This window comes from Danio rerio, chromosome 4 (assembly GCF_049306965.1).
Source record: "Danio rerio strain Tuebingen ecotype United States chromosome 4, GRCz12tu, whole genome shotgun sequence".
In the NCBI taxonomy this organism is placed as follows: domain Eukaryota; kingdom Metazoa; phylum Chordata; class Actinopteri; order Cypriniformes; family Danionidae; genus Danio; species Danio rerio.
In genome coordinates, this window is record NC_133179.1 from 41,697,375 (window position 1) to 41,718,359 (window position 20,985).

The 20,985-nt window shown below is 43.8% G+C and overlaps 1 protein-coding gene across 2 annotated transcripts in view; it reads left to right on the forward strand.

The window, feature by feature from the left end:
- The first annotated feature begins 1,033 nt into the window (after nt 1-1,033).
- LOC108183675 (NACHT, LRR and PYD domains-containing protein 3) overlaps nt 1,034-20,985 on the forward strand; it is a 34,847-nt gene continuing 14,895 nt past the window's right edge. For both annotated transcript variants that reach the window (XM_068219912.2, XM_073947356.1), the window contains exons 1-5: nt 1,034-1,130; nt 1,304-1,411; nt 2,632-2,739; nt 2,876-2,930; nt 20,743-20,938. In XM_068219912.2, coding sequence (XP_068076013.1) covers nt 1,087-1,130; nt 1,304-1,411; nt 2,632-2,739; nt 2,876-2,930; nt 20,743-20,938 — 511 coding nt within the window. In that variant the 5' untranslated portion in view covers nt 1,034-1,086. The remainder of the gene's footprint in view (nt 1,131-1,303; nt 1,412-2,631; nt 2,740-2,875; nt 2,931-20,742; nt 20,939-20,985) is intronic.

The window sequence follows — 20,985 nt, forward strand, 5'->3', positions numbered from 1 at the left end:
TAGTAATAATAATAATAATAATAAAATAACAGAGAGATCTGTATGAGGTGTACTCATTTATATAGAAATCTGTAATCTTATTTATAGGTTTAACATTTTTCAAACTATTCTTCAGAAACCTCTCAGATTTCATCTTAAATACCTTCTCTAAATTCTTAAATACTTCCTTTAACACACTCGTGCTCAGAGAAACTGCACAGGTATCTTCAGCTCCAGTGGTTTGTGTGTTGACTTCAGAACACACATACAGTCTGAAGAATCTCATGAATATTCATGTCAGTGTCACTCTGTGGAGCCAATAATATTTCAGGATATACCTGTAGATCACATAGGTGTGTTTTATTGAAGTGAAGGAGTCAAAGAGCTCAGAATGTGTTCCTGCTGCACAAGAGCGTCTGTACTTCTGCATGTGAGTTTAACACTTCTACATTACGCTGGTTTGTGGAGATGATGAAGGGTTTATATGTGTGAGTGTGATTTAAATGTCTGATCCTGAAGATCAAATCCTCAAACACAGATTAAACACTGAGTCAAACACGCTCATTTAAACACTGTCTAAAAGCTTTATTTTTAATCCCTTTAAAGTGTTTGTTCTCTTCTATATCAGACTGACTCAATAGTGTCCAATAATTCAGCATTAAATATAACTCTAAACATTCAGAACCACGACCTTCAGTTGAACAGGAAGAAAAGCTGCTGAAAAACAACAAGCTGACGATCCTTAAACAACACTGCATTTAACCTTTGACCGTCAGAGTAACTCATTAACCGAATAGCCTCTTTAGTAGAGAGACATTTTAATACTCACTAAATCAACAATTGGCTGAACCTGAACTTCTCTTGATAAACTCTATATAACATGCATTTACCTTAAATCAAATGTGAAACAGCTGAGATGTCAGATCAGGGTTAAACCAACTACATTCATGTTAAGGACTATATATATATATATATATATATATATATATATATATATATATATATATATATATATATATATATATATATATATATGTATGTATGTATGTATGTATGATTGTTTCCTGAAAGCTCTGCTAATGTCTGCATTGGTGTTTTAGCTGCAGTATGGCAGAGGAGCGAGTAAAGGACTCTCTCTCAGAGAAACACAGGTATTGACTTTGTTTTTACACCATTATTTCAACATGGCAACAGACAGATCTTCAGTCAACTATTAGTCTGTGCTGAATTAAACTGAACAAACTCATATTTGTCTGATAATCTCTTGTAAATGAGACTGAAGTTTGTCCTGCAGTTTATTCCTCTGGTGTGTTTGTGTGTTCAGTGTGAGATCAGGATCACGTGTGTCCAGCTCTGTGTCTCTGAAGAGTGACCACTCAAAAGATGGTCGTCCTCCAAACTTCAGAGAGAAAACACCATCATCAGTCAAAAGGTATTTAGTGTTTTACATTATTGGTCACACATGGACTGTATTGAACATGTTATTGTGAACCAACAATCCAGAAAATAGAGTCATTAGTAAATGAATCAGTTGTTTGGATGAATCAAATGACTCAATGACTTTTGGTGAATTAAGACATTTACAGACACCTAGTGATGGTTTTAGTTTCTTATTCAGAGTATCTTTTAGACAGGCAAGGGGACAAAACAGAAGCAATCAATCATAATCAAGAGTAATCCACAAAGAGTAATCCAATATCCAGACAGCTAACAATAAACACAGAAGATTAAAACACAAACCAGCGAAACATGCTCTGAATGTACATGAACGAGTAACACACCGCTAATCCACAAGAGTACTCCAGTAAACAGAGCTGATGGCTGATTTTGGAGCGCTGCTTCATGAAGCTTCAATACCTTTACATTTATTTTGTTGTAAATCAGTGGATCAGAGCATTTGACAGATCTATTGACAGCTCAGTTTCGCCAGTTCTAGAAAATGTTTGGTCGTCCCACACATCTTCTATTAAAGGATTGTGGGGCCACTGTGCTCTTAGAAACCTTTATTGCAGCAGAAATGTTTCTGTACCCTTGGCCAGATCTGTGCCTTGCCACAATTCAGTCTCTGAGCTCTTCAGGCAGTTCCTCTGACCTCATGATTCTCATTGGCTCTGAGATGCATTGTGAGCTGTAAGCTCTTATATATACAGGTGTGTGGCTTTAATCAAGTCCAATCAGTGTAATCAAACACAGCTGGACTCAACTGACGGTGAAGAACCATCTCAAGGAGGATCAGAAGAAATGGACAGCAGCTGAGCTCACAGCAAAGAGTCTGAACCATGTGATATTTCAGCTTTTCTTTATTAATAAATCTTCAAAAACGTCTACAGTTCAGTGTTATTCTGTCAGTATGGGCTGCTGTGTGGACATTAATGAGGAAACAATGAACTTAAATGATTTTAGCAAATGGCTGCAATAGAACAAAGAGTGGGTCTGAATACTTTCTGTACGCACTGTAAGTCTAATCTGTTTAACAGACCTGATCAGCCTGACCTTGAGCTAAGAGTTACTTTGTGCTAGTTTTGTGCCGGGTGTGAAATGTTTTTTTTTTTTTTTTTCCAGTGATTTTGTTTTCTCTCAGTTTTAATACACCTTTAAAGGAGACTGAAGTATCTCCTGCAGTTTATTCCACTGGTGTGTTTGTGTGTTCAGTGTGAGATCAGGATCACGTGTGTCCAGCTCTGTGTCTCTGAAGAGTGACTGCTCAAAAGGTGGTCCTTCTCCAGACCTCAGAGAGAAAACACCATCATCTGCCAGAAGGTATATTGTGTTTCACATTATTGATCACACATGGATTGTTTCAGGCATATTATTGTGAACCAACAATTCAGTAAAGATAATTGTTTCTGAATAAATCAGTTTTGTGAATGACTCAATGACTTTGACTCATTTACAGACACCTAGTGGCAGATTTAGTTTCTTATTCAGACAATCTCCAGTGGATCTTCCAGGTAGGAAAAACTCATTTAGATTCATATTTTAATTGTAAATATAACACACAAAATGTTTACTGGAAAATATCCTGCTTCTGCAACACATTTCATTTGTAACTGTTATTTTTGACGTAATTAAAGATGTTAAGAATTAAGAAGTATTTGTCAAGTGAGGAATAATTGACTGTAGTTCATTAAATTACTCAAAAATTGTTCACTCCTGTGATGCACGTAAAGTCGCCATTACACATTTAGCGTGTATTATTTTCTAATAATTCAACAGACCAGAGTGGATTATTCTGCAATTTTTAATAGATGTCTGAACAATGATAGCCAGACCAAAAAAAAGCTAAATTTAAGCTTATAAACCTAAAAATCTAATAAACATCTTACTATAGTCCAGAACTAGACTAGACATCAAATACACAGATTAGACAGATTCACACTGCTGCATATCTGATGACTACATTTACATTTAGTCATTTAGCAGACGCTTTTATCCAAAGCCACTTACAGATGAGGACAAGGAAAGTGATTTCTTCCCTCTTTGGGATGGAACCACGAGGCGACGTTCATTCACAGAACGCAAGTTTGTGAAGGGCACATAGATCTGCAGAAGTGAGAGCAGATAAGAAGGAGCAAAGCCAGAAGTCACTTTGTAGGCAAACATCAGAGCTTTGAATTTGATGCAAGCAGCAACTGGCAGCCAGTGCAAACGGATGAGTAGCGGAGTGACATGTGCTCGTTTAGGTTCATTGAAGACCACTCGTGCTGCTGCGTTCTGGAGCAGTTGAAGAGGCTTGATAGAGTTAGCTGGAAGCCCAGCTAGTAGAGAGTTGCAGTAATCCAGTTTGGAGAGAACAAGAGCTTGAACAAGGAGTTGAGCTGCATGTTCAGATAAGAAGGTTCGGATCTTTCTGATGTTATAGAGTGCGAATCTGCACAATCGAGCAGTTCTAGAAATGTGATCAGAGAAGTTTAGTTGGTCATCAATCGTTACTCCAAGGCTTTTCACCATTTTGGATGCAGTAATGGTTGCCCCATCCATCTGGATTGAAAAGTTATGGTGTAGAGTCGGGTTGGCAGAAACTACATGCATTTCCGTTTTTGCGAGGTTCAGCTGAAGATGATGATCTTTCATTGTCAGGAAATATGGAGACCCAAGCGCAAGGGAGAAGTTCAAAGGATTAATTGAACAGAAATAAATCAACAATTCTGAACTCCTGGGCAGTAAGAAAACAGTCACTCCAAAATAACACAGGCAGTCTGAAATCGACCCTCCTCTGGGCGTTGTAGGACTGATCAAACTCAAAAGACCCTCTTGGGTTAGCAGTAGAAAAGTAGGGACAGACCTCAGGGAGCCGAGAAGATGAGACCTCACCCGATCGTGGACTGTGGGCAGAGCAGAGGTGAGCCAGAGCACAGGTGAACGGATGATAAGTGGTAGAATAAACAACGCAGGACTAGACGAGACGGATAGTAAATGTGTAGATATCTTGAACAGAGAGAACCAGTTGCACACGTAGCTCTTAGAACACAGAATAAATTAACAAGCACAGAATGAGGGAGAAGGGGAGACTAAATAGCTACAATAATCAGGGAGAACAGGTGAGAGGAATGGGGATGGGGAAACAAGCAAATTGATAACAGGTGAAACTGCATACAAATAATAATACACAAGAGGGAGACAGAGAAGTCACAAAAAACCCTGACAGTATTCCCCCCTCTCAAGAAGCGCCTCCTGGCGCACCAGAGGAGAAAGACTGGCGAGAGCGAAGGAAGTCATCGATGAGCGAGCAGTCCAGGATGTCCCGAGACGGTATCCAGCTTCTCTCCTCAGGACCATATCCCTCCCAATCAACCAGAAACTGCTGACCACGACCCGGGCGCCTTACATCAAGCAACCTCCGTACCTTGTAGATAGGGGGACTATCGACGACAATGGGGGGAGAGGGGGAGGGAGGGAAACTATAGGAAGAGTGAAAAACGGGTTTGATACAGGATACATGAAAAACTGGGTGGATGCGTTGCAAATAGGATGGTAGTTTAAGACGGATAGCTGCTGGATTAATGATCTTATTGATAGTGAACGGACCAATAAAGCGAGGTACCAATTTACGTGACGGGGCTTTAAGGGGAAGATTACGAGTGGAAAGCCAAACCTTTTGCCCACAGACGTAACGAGGGGCATGAGTGCGGCGGCGATTGGCAGAGCGTCGAATACGTTCACCGGAGCAGCGGAGTGCGGACACCGTACTCTCCCAAGTGCGCCAACAGCGTTGTATAAACGCTTGAACCGAAGGAACAGCGGTCTCTATTTCCTGAGTAGGGAAAAGAGGCGGTTGATAACCGAGACAACAAGAAAATGGTGATAAACTGGTAGACGAGGACGGTAGCGAATTATGCACGTACTCAGCCCACGGCAATTGTTCACACCACGAAGAGGGGTTACGAGCGGCAAGACAACGAAGTATTCGGCCTAGATCTTGATTAGCTCTTTCGGTCTGGCCATTAGTCTGGGGATGATACCCTGACGATAGACTAACAGAGGCCCCAAACTTGTCTGCAAAACTCTCTCCAGAATTGTGATGTGAATTGCGAACCGCATTCGGATAGAACAGTGGTTCCCAACCTTTTTCTTAGGGGCCCCCCCATGAACATATACAAACATTGGAGCCCCCCCCCATTTAAATACACGCACACACACCCATATGTACTATATATATATATATATATATATATATATATATATATATATATATATATATATATATATATATATATATATATTAGGGATGTGCGGAGCAGCCGGTATTTGTATTTGTTGAGGGGGGAAAAGTATTTGTATTTGTATTTGTATTCGAGTAAAATTTAAAATGGCGCAAAAATATATATATTTTCTATTACACTTCTAATTTACGTTATAGTGAAAGTATTGTTTAATTATACCCATTATATAAATTATAGATATGCAATATTGGCTGTTGTTTTTGAACATGTGATAAGAAATGTCATTGAAAAGAAAATAACATAGAAGCCATTATCTCATCCATGGTTAAACCAACAACTAATAAAATACCATTGTGAATATTATGAACCCCACCACCACCACCGTTCTTGTTGAAGGACACTGAATAGACAGAATAAAAACAAATAATACTTCAAAAAACTGTTCTTCTTCTGAAAGAACTTCTTTCCAATGGACAGAATTCCAAAAACTAATATTAACTAAATAAATCTAAATAAAACCCTGCCCGGGAGATCTGGCAGAACAAAAGTATTCTATATAATACTAAAAGATACAGCCCTGCTATTATCATCTGCCAGCCACAAAAAAAGACACAAAGTTTGTTTGTTTGTTTTTTTTATGTTTGAAACTGACTTGCTGGGGCAGAATGTGGCTGTGTTGATGCTTTTAGGATGCTTTTAGTGCATGTGATAATACATTACATAGAAGGTTGCGCGGTGCTCTGTTCAGTGAGAAGCGCTCTCTATGGCAAGCCTTTTTAGCATTTAAATCTTTGTTTTGACTCCATAAATATATTAGAGATATCTCTAATTATATTTTAACTAGTCATAATTATAATTCCACTACTCAGAATGACAATTAGACATATCTGCAATTACAATTGTACTAGTACGAAATCAGATGAATTTTGACTAGTAACAATTGTAATTGATATCTCTGAGTTTTTACTAGTCATAATACATTTAGAGATATCTTTAATTTATCATATTTAGAGATATTTACAAATATATTTGAAGATATCTCTAATTAATTTACTAAAAGTCTAATTACAGTTGTAGATATCTTAAATTGGATTTTTGACTAGTCAAAATTCATTTGGAGATATCTCTAATTACAATTGTGACTAGTCAACTTATTTAGAGATATCTGCAAATATTTTTCAATGGAAGTCAATGGAGGAATATGACTAGCCTATCAAAATATGTTTGCAGATATTTCCAATCTGACTAGTCGAATTATAATTATGACAAGTCAAAATATAATTAGAGATATCTCTAAATATATTTATGGATAGTCCGAACAAGGTTTAAATGCTAAAACGGCTTGCCATACGCTCTCACCCAGTAGCACAGTGGAGAGTTCTCTAGTTGTATCGAGAACTCACACCCAAGCTCCTCGTAACTGTCCATCGGGTAAGCTCTTTGTCACCAGACCTTTACGCGCTGCTGTCCTCCGTTGGGGACACACTTCTAAATTAACGGCTCATCCAGGCATTAGGAGGACGTTAACGGGTCTATGGGCATTAACCCGGGTCTAACGGGTTAACGGGCAGTAACGGGTCTCCCCCCGTCAAAAGGCAATACCGTTATTCTCACTGTCGTTGATCGCTTTTCTAAAGCGGCCCACTTTACCGTTGCCCAAACTCCCTTCCACCCGTGAAACAGCGCAAGTTATTATTAACAACGTGTTCAGAATTCACGGGTTACTTGTTGATGTTCTATCCCAGTGGTTCCCAACCTGGGGTCCGCTGACGTGCAGTGAGAGGTTTGCGTCTTTAATAAACTACGGCAGTTTGCGATCAATGAACAGTAAGAATGATTAATAAATCCATATGAAACAACCACTTAAAAGTCACGTCTCGCTTTCAGTTTCGTGCTTTGGCGCGTTTTGTCTCTCTCTCTCTCTCTCTCTCTCTCTCTCTCTCTTTCTCACTCATGCGGACATGCACTGTGCTCATGAGGAAACGCTGCTTTTTGATATAGTGCTTTTCTTGCTCCCGAATACAAATAATTTTTCAAGTATTTGTTCGAATCAAGTATTTGTAAAAACACGCTATTCGTGCCTTTCCGAATACCATATTCGGGTTCGGCTCCACCCTTAATATATATATATATATATATATATTGTCACGGGGAGAAGAATCACACAACAAGTGAGAGCTCATATAAGTGCCCCGGAGGGTGGTTTATTTACAAAAGGTTCTTCCAGTGGTGAATTTAGGTTGGTGGCTTGTGTGCTCTTTGTGCTCCTTTCCCAGTGTGACAGTGGATTATTGAAGTGCCTCTGTGGTTCCGGTAGGTTCTCAGCTGCTGTCTGGGAAAATAGAGAGAGAGCGAGTTAGTGCTTGTTCTCCTGGAGAGACTTCTCCCCGTTCTGCTGTGTTGCTGCAGTTTAAATGCAAGCCGGCTGATGGGCTGCAGCTGGGGCCGATCAGTCTGAGTTGAGGGCTTGCAGGTGTTTTTCCTTAGTTTCCTGGGCGACGCTGATGATCCTTTGGGACGCTCGTCACATTCCCCCCCCCTAAGCGTCGTCCTGGTCCGAGGGGTGATGTGAGCCAGTAGGGGTAATTTAGGGGTTGGGAGGGGAATGACCCCTGACAGACCTGCAAAAGCTGCCCAGACCCGAGAGAGGCCATCTGCATTGGCGTTAGCGGCTCCAGCCCGATGACGTACCACAAAATGGAAGTCCTGGAGAGCGAGGAACCACCGAGTCACCCTGGCGTTAGTATCTTTGGCCCGGGCCATCCATTGTAGGGGAGCGTGGTCAGTGACAAGGGTAAAGCTGCGGCCCAGGAGGTAATATCGCAGCTCCAGAACTGCCCATTTTATGGCCAGAGCTTCTTTCTCCACTGTTGCGTAGTTCTTCTCGGCTGGGAGCAGCTTCCTGCTAATATACAAGATTGGGTGTTCCTCACCTTCCTGTATCTGGGACAGGACTGCTCCTAGTCCTGTGTCCGAAGCATCAGTTTGCAGCAGGAAGGGGCAGGCGAAGTCCGGGGCCCGAAGAACTGGCTCAGATGTCAGTGCCATTTTTACTTTGTGTAGTGCCTCTTCTGCAGCAGTCGTCCAACAGATCTTCTCAGGCTGCCCCTTCCTGGTCAGGTCTGTAAGGGGGGCGGCTAGAGAGGCAAAGTTAGGTATGAAGCATCGATAATATCCCGCCAACCCCAAAAAGGCTCGTACCTGGGTTTTTGTTTCCGGCTTTGGTGCATTACGAATTGCTTCCACCTTCTTTTCTTGGGGCTGGATTAGCCCTCGTCCCACCCGAAAACCCAGATATTTGGCTTCATGGAGCGCAAGGTGGCATTTGCGGGGGTTGGCGGTGAGTCCAGCCCTTCTGAGTTCTGACAGCACTCTCCGCAGGCGATCTAGATGGTCTTCCCATGTCTCAGAATGAATGACAACATCATCCAGGTATGCGGCAGCATAGGCTTGGTGAGGGCGAAGGACAATATCCATGAGCCGCTGGAAGGTGGCGGGAGCTCCATGCAGGCCGAAGGGAAGGGTCCGGTATTGCCAGTGGCCACTAGGGGTAGAGAAGGCGGTCTTGGCTTTGGCTTCCTCAGATAGGGGTACTTGCCAATAACCTTTGGTTAGGTCCAGGGTTGAGATGTACCGGGCCCTTCCCAGGCGATCCAGCAGCTCATCCACCCGAGGCATGGGATATCCGTCAAACTCTGAGATCTCATTGAGCCTTCGGAAGTCATTGCAGAAGCGGAGAGTGCCGTCAGACTTTGGTACCATTACGATTGGGCTGGACCATGGACTGCGTGACGGCTCAATCACCCCTAACTTCAGCATTTGTTCTACTTCCTCTTCAATAGCCTGCCGACGAGCTTCAGGGACCCGGTAAGGCCGTTGTCGAATGATGTTGCCAGCTGGAGTGTGGATATCATGCTTGATAATGTTCGTCCAACCCGGGAGTACTGAGAACACATCAGAGAACTGACTGACCAGGTGATGGAGCTCTCCCTTTTGGATAGCCGAGAGGTGAGGGTTGACATCTACAACCACGGGATCGGAGGTGGCGAGGGCTGCGAGTTGGTCCCTGGTACCCACCCATTTTTTTAGAAGATTGATGTGATACAGTTGGTCAGCTCTTCTTTTTCCAGGTTGCCTCACCCGATATGTGACTGGCCCAATTTTTTCCAGAATGGTGAAGGGGCCTTGCCAGGTGGCAAGAAACTTGCAGGCAGCATTCGGGATCAGGACCATCACTCGATCTCCGGGCTGGAACTCCCGTGGTTGGGCTGCCCGGTCATAGTGGCGCTGTTGGGCTTGTTGGGCTTTGACCAGATGCTCCCGGACTAACGGCATGACCCGGTCGATCTTCTCCCTCATCTGTCTCACATGCTCAACTATGGACCGATGGGCTGCCGGCTGCTGCTCCCAGGCTTCCTTAGCCACATCTAGAAGGCCCCGGGGCTGACGGCCAAAAAGGAGTTCGAAGGGGGTGAAGCCAGTTGAGGACTGGGGCACTTCTCGTATGCCGAAGAGGACATAGGGCAGCATGAGATCCCAGTCACGTTTGTCTTCAGCCACTACTTTCCTTAGCATTTGTTTTAGCGTTTGGTTGAATCGTTCGACCAACCCATCTGTCTGTGGGTGGTACACTGTGGTCCTTAACTGCTTCACCTTCAGTAGTCGGCAGAGGTCAGCCATTAACCGAGACATAAAGGGGGTACCCTGGTCAGTCAATATCTCTGCTGGGATACCGACCCGGCTTGACAGGAGGAAGAGCTCCTGGGCAATGGCTTTAGAAGTGGCTTTCCTGAGGGGGATTGCTTCTGGATACCGGGTGGCATAATCAACGATCACCAGAATATGCTCATGTCCCCGGGCCGACTTTGGCAACGGCCCAACCAGGTCCATCCCGATTCGCTCAAAGGGCACCTCAATGATGGGTAATGGGATCAGCGGGCTAGGGGGAGGCTTTCTGGGCGAGGTCACCTGGCAGGTGGGGCAGGCTTGACAGAATCGTTTTATATCAGCTTCCAGACCCGGCCAGTGGAAGCGATCCCGGATCCGCTGTGTGGTGTTCTCAACTCCAAGGTGACCGGCCATCGGGTGGGAGTGAGCCAGGTCCATCACAGTTTCTGTCTTGGCACGGGGCACCACAAGTAGCTGTTTCACCTCCCCCCTTCGCTGTGCGACGCAGTACAACAGGCCATTTTGAACTACAAAGTGCGGGAGAGGATGGGGTGATGGTTGAGTGTCTTGGCCCTCAATGACACGCACCTGGGTCCAACAATGTTTCAGCCGGTCATCATCCCGTTGTTCCTTAGCAAAGGAGCCCCCTCCCGTTACCTGCTGGAACACATCATAGAACAGATTAGAAGATTGGGGAGGGGGCTTACCGTCTCTCCCGCTGTCTGTGGCTACCAGTGCAGGCCGCTGATGAGGTCCTCGGCTGGCTCTCCATCTTCGGCGGCTTACTTGAAGGCTGGCAGGCTGCATTGTGGTCGCAAGCAGGCGGTCAAACCCCGGCCAGTCTCTTCCGATAAGGGCTGGGACCGGGAGGTCCTCCACAAGTCCCACCTCAATAGACCAAGCCCCCGGGGCTGCAGAGATTGTCACCCGTCGAGCCGGAACTTGTCGGGTGTCCCCATGGACACAGGTGATGGGAAGGAATGTTTTTGTGTTTCTACGTGGGGGTAGGAGATGAGTTTGAACCAGACTTACTGCACTGCCTGAGTCAAGAAGGGCCCGAAGCGGTTTTCCATTGACCTTGATGTCGGCCTCAGGAGCTCCATATGGTGGGTCACTGTGAACAATACAGCCTGCCAACCATCCTCGCCCAGGCTGCGGGGGATCCGCAGATGGCATAGGCTCATCTCGTGGAGAGGGTGCTGCTGGCCTGTTGACTGGTCGTGAGGGACCCTCTGGTGTGCGTCGCTCCTGGACCACCCTCCGGGGGAACGGCACCATCCGCTCCCCTCCATCACGTTGTTGGGTTGCATCCGCCAATTCGATGGCCTCCACCAGGTCCAGTGAGGTTACGGGGTTCCTCATACCGACCGCCCGTCGGTGTGAGCGAGGGAGAGCTCGAAGCACGCGATCCACAATCACACGTTCCGCTACCTGTTCCGCTGTGGGACTGCCCTCCAACAACCAGTGGTGTGCCAATCGTGTGAGTTCTGCTATCTGGGCACGGGCTGGTGCTCGGGGTTTATACTCCCATTCAAAGAAACCCTGGGCTGCACAGATTGAGGACAATCCCAACCGGCTCAGGATTTCTCTCTTTACATCTGAATACCTCTCTGCTGAGGCCGTAGGGAGAGAGAAGTAAGCACGTTGGGCCTCGCCGGTTAACAGGGGGGCCAACACCTGAGCCCAGTCCTCGGGTGGCCATCCTTCACGATGGGCTGTGTTTTCAAACATTTGCAGAAAAGCTTCCACGTCATCGTAAGGAGTGAGCTTTGGCAGTATTTTTGTGGCCTGGGCACGGGGGTCTGGTAGCGGAATGCTTTGGGCGGCAGCGGCATGGAAAGCAGCGAGTTCCTGCTCAGTATTGCCTTGGCGTGTGGCAAGGTGCTCCACAATTTGTTGTTGGCGGATGCTAACCTCAGTGAGACGTTGGAGAATCTCTTCCATACTGGGAGGGGACCGGGGGCCGTTCACCTGAAGATTATAGAGAAAAGCAACCAAAATAAATAAATATAATTCTAAATAAATAACTAAATAAATTGTAGGAGCCACACTAATGAATCACCAAAACTGGAAAAAAAAAAAAAAAAAAAAAAATTTATTTTTTTTTATTTTTTTTTTTATAAATACTCCTAATAATAATTATGGTGTGGGGTAGGAGATCGCTTATCTGTGATTCTTCTCTGTAATTGCCCGCATTCTCCACCAGATGTCACGGGGAGAAGAATCACACAACAAGTGAGAGCTCATATAAGTGCCCCGGAGGGTGGTTTATTTACAAAAGGTTCTTCCAGTGGTGAATTTAGGTTGGTGGCTTGTGTGCTCTTTGTGCTCCTTTCCCAGTGTGACAGTGGATTATTGAAGTGCCTCTGTGGTTCCGGTAGGTTCTCAGCTGCTGTCTGGGAAAATAGAGAGAGAGCGAGTTAGTGCTTGTTCTCCTGGAGAGACTTCTCCCCGTTCTGCTGTGTTGCTGCAGTTTAAATGCAAGCCGGCTGATGGGCTGCAGCTGGGGCCGATCAGTCTGAGTTGAGGGCTTGCAGGTGTTTTTCCTTAGTTTCCTGGGCGACGCTGATGATCCTTTGGGACGCTCGTCACAATATATATATATATATATATATATACTGTATGTGTGTGTTTGTGAAATATTGATATATAATATGTATAGAAAATATAAATTAATCAGTTTTAACTTGTCTTGGCCATCAATAAAACCAAAATTTAGGTAGGCTTTGTCATACTGTCTAATCTTTTTCTTCGCCTATAAAGAATCCCTGCATTTACGTTTCTTTGCCGATTTTGTTTTGATTTTGCCTTTACGACACATTGACAAGCACATTGCGTGAGTGAGCTAAATTTAAATAATTATTTAAAGTTATTCATTTTAATTATTTTTACTATTATGTTGTAATTTTAAGCATGTGTTTTGATATATATATATATATATATATATATATATATATATATATATATATATATATATATATATATATTTTTTTTTTTTTTTTTTGTACTTAAAAATACATATATAATAGTAGGGCTGCTCGATTTTGTGAAAAATCATAATCACGATTATTTTGGTCATAATTGTAATCACGATTATTCAAAACGATTATCAGTTAAAGTCAATATTATTAGCGCTCTTGAGAATTTTTTTATTTTTATTTTTTATAAATATTTCCCAAATTATGTTTAACAGAACAAGGAATTTTTTTACAGTATTTCCTATAATATTTTTTCTTCTAGGCTTATTTGTTTTATTTTAGCTAGAATAAAAGCAGGTTTAAATATTTTGAAACCAATTTAAGGTCAATATTATTAGCCCCCTTAAGCAATAAATATTTTTGATTGTCTGCATAAAAAACTACTGTTATACAATGACTTGCCTTATTACCCTAATTAAGCCTTTGAATTGCACTTTAATCTGAATGCTTGTATTTTGACCTGTCATCATAGCAAAGATAAAAGAAATCAGTAATTAGAAATGAGATATTAAAACTATTATGTTCAGAAATAAGTAAAAAAAAAAAAACTTCTTTCCATGAAACAGAAATTGGGAGGAAAAGGGTTGCTAATATTCAGGAGGGCTAATAATTCTGACTTCAAGTGTATACATACAGTTATTTTCCACCCTGCAAAGGAAAGAGAAATAAATACAATAGAACAAAAATATTAAACAAACTGTGCTTTAAGCATATTCACTGTAAGAAAAACACAGCAGTCCTTCAGTCAAGACTAGTGAGGGATTTTCTCGTTGTTTGATTAATAATCATTAAAACAGGCGGCAGCAGGAATATTTCTCGCTGTCTCTTTAGTTTCTCTTTCACGTGTCTTTTGATCCTCAACTCGTTTATTACACAAATGATGGTTAATATAAATAATCACTAAACATCGTGTTTTGACACCTATTTGACCGTTAAAGCGCTCACGTTAATGACTTTAGATGTCTGCGCTCCTCTGCTCGTCTCAGTGTGCGAATGAGAGCGAATGCTTCTGGCTGCGTGTGCGTGCTGCACACACACATAAGCACGCGCTCGTTCGCGCTTTTAAGACCAACAGTGTACAACTGGAAAGGTGGCGGTATATGAGGCAATAATCATTTATCTCGATTAATGCTTTTTTTTATAATCGTTTGAAATCGGATTTTCGATTAATTGTACAGCCCTATATAATAGTGGAGCATTTTTATGCTTTTTTCTACCTCAACACTTATCCTCTCCCGCGCCCCCCTTGTGAACTCTGGACCCAGGTTGGGAACCACTGGGATAGAACATCAACAGGTAACCCGTGAATTCTGAACACGTTGTTAATAATAACTTGCGCTGTACCACGGGTGGAAGGGAGTTTGGGCAACGGTAAAGTGGGCCGCTTTAGAAAAGCGATCAACGACAGTGAGAATAACGGTATTGCCTTTTGACGGGGGGAGACCCGTTACTGCCCGTTAACCCGTTAGACCCGGGTTAATGCCCATAGACCCGTTAACGTCCTCCTAATGCCTGGATGAGCCGTTAATTTAGAAGTGTGTCCCCAACGGAGGACAGCAGCGCGTAAAGGTCTGGTGACAAAGAGCTTACCCGATGGACAGTTACGAGGAGCTTGGGTGTGAGTTCTCGATACCCCAGGATACGGCCCCTACTACCATATCAACAGGTATGATGGGTTCGGAGAGAGGTTTATTTTCTAAAACCGCAAATTGACGGGAGAGTGCATTCGGTTTGATATTCTTGGTGCCCGGGCGATAAGAAATGGTGAAATTGAACCGATTAAAAAATAGTGCCCAACGAGCTTGACGTGCGTTAAGCCTTTTCACAGATCGAATATATTGAAGGTTGCGGTGATCCGTCCATACAATAAACGGGATAGAGGCACCCTCAAGCCAGTGACACCATTCTCCGGGCGCGAGACGGATGGCAGAAGTTCGAGATTACCGACATCATAGTTGCGCTCAGCCGGAGTGAGACGATGCGAAAAGAAAGCGCACGGGTGAACCTTTTTATCTTCCGCGGAGCGCTGGGAAAGTACGGCGCCTACACCTACATCGGAGGCGTCAACCTCCACTATGAATTGTCTCTCGGGATCAGGGGTGATGAGAATAGGGGCGGATGCGAACATCCTTTTGAGACGGTCGAACGCCTGTTGTGCAGAATCAGACCATTCTTAACGAGTTTTGGCCGATGTAAGTGCCGTGAGAGGAGCAGTGATCTGGCTAAAGTTACGAATAAAAGTTGGAAAATCCTGAGAAACGCTTGAGAGCGACGCAAGACTCGGGCTAATCCGTAACGCCGCGAAGCTTAGCGGGGTCCATAATAACGCCCTTATCCAAGATTATATACCCGAGAAATGGGACAGAGCGAGTATGAAAATCACACTTTTCTGACTCGATGAAAAGACGGTTCTCCAACAGACGTTGGAGCACACGGCGTACATGCTGGATGTGAGTAGGCAAATCTGGCAAAAAAATGAGGATGTCATCTAAATAGACGAAGACAAAAATATTGAGCATATCACGAAGTACGTCATTTATGAGTGCCTGAAATACAGCGGGAGCGTTTACCAGCCCGAAGGGAAGAACCCGGTATTCAAAGTGACCGAAGGGTGTATTAAACGCCGATTTCCACTCGTCTCCAGCCTTAATTCGCACAAGGTGATAAGTATTGCGCAAGTCTAATTTGGTGAAAATGCGAGCCCCTTGAGGGATATCGAAGGCAGTCGACATAAGCGGTAATGGGTACTTGTTCTTAATAGTGATCTCATTAAGTCCGCAGTAGTCAATGCATGGGCGTTAAGAGCCATCTTTCTTTTTGACAAAAAAGAAACCAGCACTGGCTGGAGAGGATGACGGAACTATAGTACCCGCGGCTAGAGACTCGGATAAATATTTATCGAGCGCCTCTCTCTCGGGTGCGGATAAGGCGAAGAGACATCCCCGAGGAGGAGTGGTACCTGGGAGGAGATCAATACTGCAGTCATATGGTCTTTGAGGAGGAAGAGCTTCGGCCCGGGACTTACTGAAGACCGCTCGCAGATCGTGGTAAACTTCAGGAACACCTGATAAATCTACAGGCTCCTCCTGTAACACAGAGGGAAAGGAGACGGGAGACACAGCAGATACAAGACAATTTGCATGACAGAACAGATTCCATGAGACAATAGATCCCTTAATCCAGTCTATTTGAAGATTATGTTTAACTAGCCAAGAATGGCCCAAAACTATAGGTGTAGAAGGGGAACAAATAACAAAAAAGGTTAAAGGCTCTCGATGATTGCCAGAAACATGTAAACTCACTGGAAAGGTTGAGTGAAATACTCTAGACAAGACATGGCCATTTAGGGCATACACAGTGGGCGGGTCCCTAAGAGGCTGGAGTGGAACTTTATGTTTTGCAGCAAAAGACTCATCTATGAAACTTTCCTCCGCGCCGGAATCCAGCAGCGCAGAGCAGGAAACTGAGGACCCCTCCCAGCAAGGTGTAATAGGTAACAAGGTCCTAGTCGGAGCGTTAGGGGACTGTGTAGAAGCGTTCACCATGAGGTCCCGACTCACTGGCGAGTGTTGGCTTTTACTGGGCACATGGAGAAAAGATGCCCAGAACCTCCGTTGTCTCTCGGAGGGAGACAGGTGAACCCCTCCCACCTCCATGGGAACTGAGGAGGAAGCGCGCCTCTCGAGAGGTTTGGAGTCCTGCGCTGAGGAAACCCCTCTGACGTCAGTGTGTGGAAAGCGAGCGCGTCTACGCATCGCCAGGCGCTTGTCCATCCGGATGGAGAGCTCAATCAGAGAGTCCAGGTCAGCGGGAAGATCGTGAGCGTAGAGTTCATCCTTTAACAGAGCGCTCAACCCATCCAGGAAGCGAGCAGAAAAGGCGGCTTCGTTTTACCCGCAAGTAGTGGAGAGGGTGCAAAACTCAATCGCATAATCGGTTACGGGGCGGTGACCCTGGCGGAGAGTGGATAGAAGACGTGATGCTTCCCGACCATGAACCGAACGATCAAAGACCTCAAGCATCTCTTCTTTAAAGGCGTCAAAGTGAGTACAAATCTCCGACTCGGCTTCCCACAAAGAGGTTCCCCATTTCCTCGCTCTGCCCGACAGGAGAGAGATGACGTATGCGACACGGGCTCGATCCTCAGCATACGTATAGGGCTGCAGGGTAAACACAACCTCACATTGGGTTGAAAAAGCACGGCACTGTGTTGGCTCACCCGCGTAAGTGGATGGATTATTGACCCTCGGCTCTGAGGAAAGGCGGGCCGGCTGTGGGGATCCCGGGTTGTGACGTAGCGTGTGAATTTGACTGGATAGGTCCGCTACTTGCGCGGCCAGGCTCTCTACAGCGTGTCTTGCAGCGCTGAGCTCTTCGGCGTGTCTGCCCAACATCGCTCCTTGATGTTCGACCACAGAGCGGATTGGAGACTCTTTCGCTGGGTCCATGGTTGGCTTGTTAATTCTGTCAGGAAATATGGAGACCCAAGCGCAAGGGAGAAGTTCAAAGGATTTATTGAACAGAAATAAATCAACAATTATAACAGGTGAAACTGCATACAAATAATAATACACAAGAGGGAGACAGAGAAGTCACAAAAAAACCCGACATTCATCCAGTGTGAAATGTCCAACAGGCAGGCTGAGATGCGAGCTGGAACCGAGGGATCATCAGGAAGAAAAGAGAGGTATAGCTGGGTATCATCAGCACAGCAGTGGTAGGAGAATCCATGTCTCTGGATGACTGGTCCTAGAGATGACGTGTAGATGGAGAAGTGAAGTGGCCCAAGAACAGAGCCTTGAGGTACCCCAGTGTTTAGATGCTGTAGGTTGGACACTTCTCCTCTCCAAGACACCCTGAATGACCTGTCAGAGAGGTAAGATCTGAACTAGAGATGCGCGGATGGGCTATTATTTCATCCGCAACCGCATGACAAAATTCATCATCCGTCCGCCATCCATCCGCAGTAACATTTTTGACCAATTTTTAAAACCGCACCCGCCCGCCATCTTCTGATTGGGCTCTTTATTTGAATGGCTTATTCCTTTTTTTTATTAAATGAATGTTTCTTTATTGATCATTATAGAATGACTTTAATGTAGACATGCAATTAATCCAAACGTGCAAGTCATTAATTGACGACGCTTTGAAGTTACGCTAAAGATACGAGGAAGTGTCTTTTCACTTGGTTCGATTCCTCGGTCCTTCAGTCTTTTTGCGTCCTTCCCTCGTAACGTTATCCCGGTGGGGTGGAAACACGAGGAAAGAAAGCAAGGAAAGGAAACGAGGATGCACAAATAAGAAATGAGAACCACCCGAGCTCTCAGAATATCAGCAGTAAACTCCGTCTCCAATCGGCGCACAGGGACAAAAATAAATAAATAGCCTAAATTAAACGCACTGTACTGTACAACTTTTTTTTTTTTTTATTGTAGCCTAATAGAAAACGCATTGACGCATCATTTCAACATGCTGCTATTTAGCCTACTACTAAATGCCTATTTCACTTAATTTTTTTGTAAATAGATAGAATAATAAGTCATTTACATTATAGCCTAATAATGTTTACATTTGTAGTTGTCCATAGCAACCCCAAAAACGTACCTGCTTGCCTTGCACATCTAATTAAATGGGCACAGTTTTTCGACTACTTTTTATTTTTTGCTGTGGATGTTATTGATCTGAAATCGGAAACAACACAGTTCTGCGACACAGATGAACCTTTATTGATATCTCTATCAGACAATACCTATTTTATATGCCAAAAGAAACAACAGGCAGTAAAAAAAAATATTAACATAAATATCTTAATGTAGGCATAGGCTATAGTCGCATGCTTTGGCAAACAGTTGAAAATTTTTTAATAAAATCGTCATATCGTGCCTAAGCCTTGTAGGCTCAGTCACCCCCACAATTAGAAATTAAATTAGAAAAATAGATATGCCATCCCTCTTTGAGCGAACCTGACCAGGCTAAAGTGCATGTATGACAAGTGCCCCAATAACCATGGACTTAGGATCACCCCCATTCCCCTCAAACTTGAAGCATAACGAAATAGGCTACTACGCCATTAAATTTGCGACAAAGAAATTCTGGCAAAATAACCTTAGCCTCGGAACGTCAAAGCGAGGCCAACATGTCTAGAATAGAATAGGCTAAACCAATATGAACGTAAAATCAACTGACCGAACTCAAAAGCTTATATTGAACATATGTGTAGCCTAAATAACATAGGCTAATTGGTTTAATATGCCTGACTTTAGGTCTAGTTTGATTTTTTCTTGGCACAATGCAGGAATAAAATAGCATCTGTGTCAGGATTCAGACGGGAGCGCCTGCATAGCCACTGCGCCCTGCTGCACTGAAGGAGCGCTCGCTCGCAGCACTTGTTGCTAAAATGCATAGAATTCTCTTGGAAAGGTGCTGTAGTCGGGGGAATGCCTGGCCTTATTTCTCCCAAAAGGAAAGTAGATTTTCCTCTGCTGATCCGTCTATACAGAAGTTTGTAGAGGAATACTTCTGTACACTTCATCCAGAATTAGTGTATCCGATTCCCCCTCCCATTCTGTGAAGTCAGTAGGCTTTTTCGTTGGTGCGCCAGCTATGAATATAAAAACAGTACAACCGCCCGCCACCCGCCCGAATTTAATTAAAATATTATTTTTTCGTAACGTCATCCGCCCGATCCGCGGTTTATCCGCGGAGTCCGCGGCTATAACCGCCAACCGCGCATCTCTAATCTGAACCATTGTATAACAGTACCCGCAACGCCCAGTGACTCCAGCGTAGAAAGCAGGATCTGGTGGTTGACAGTGTCAAAAGCAGCTGATAAGTCCAGCAAGATGAGGACTGATGATTTTGAGTCTGCTTTAGCCAATCTGAGATCCTCCACGACCGAGAGCAGGGCAGTCTCAGTTGAGTGGCCTTTCTTAAAGCCGGATTGCTTGTTGTCCATGAGATTGTCTAGTTGTCTAGAGACTAGTCTAGTTTTGGGCTGTTGTTAAACATCTATTTGACTTATTATAAATATAAATTTAATAATTGAAATCTGTTTGCTGGGATGCTGATGTTCCCATAGCTAAAGCCGCCATGCTGTGTTCCAGACATTTGTCAGGTTTTTGTCCTCAAACTTCTCCTGTGTGTGAAACTAGTTTCTTACAAATCCAAAGCTTTCTGTGTGTTTTGATGTGATGTTTGACTGTGAAATAACTGGAATCATTCAGTGTAGAGATATGGAACTGTCATGTGCTCAAAACCTGCCAAATCTGCTTTAGCTGTGTGTTTATCTGAAAATAACAATACCATACAAAGTTTATCAGCCAATCAGAATCAAGCGTGAAAACAGACTCATATTATAATGTCTTTTTTTCTTTATTGAGTAGTTTTTGGACGTACAACTGTATGTTAATGAATGTTTTATTCAAACAGTGATCTTCTCTTTTCTTCAATTATAGAATCTTGAGAGCAAAATGTTCAGATTTCTGAAGAATCAATTGGAAAACTTTAGGAAAATCTTACAACACAAAAACAGACAAGAGTTTATAAAGGAGTTTAATGAGAACAGAAGTGGAATCACAGAAGCAGCTCTTGATCTCACACTCTTTTTCCTGAGAGAGATGAAGCAAGATAAAGCTGCTGACACTCTTGAGGGTAAGACCTCTGTCAAGAATCTGTCAGACTGTCACTTACAAATAAGT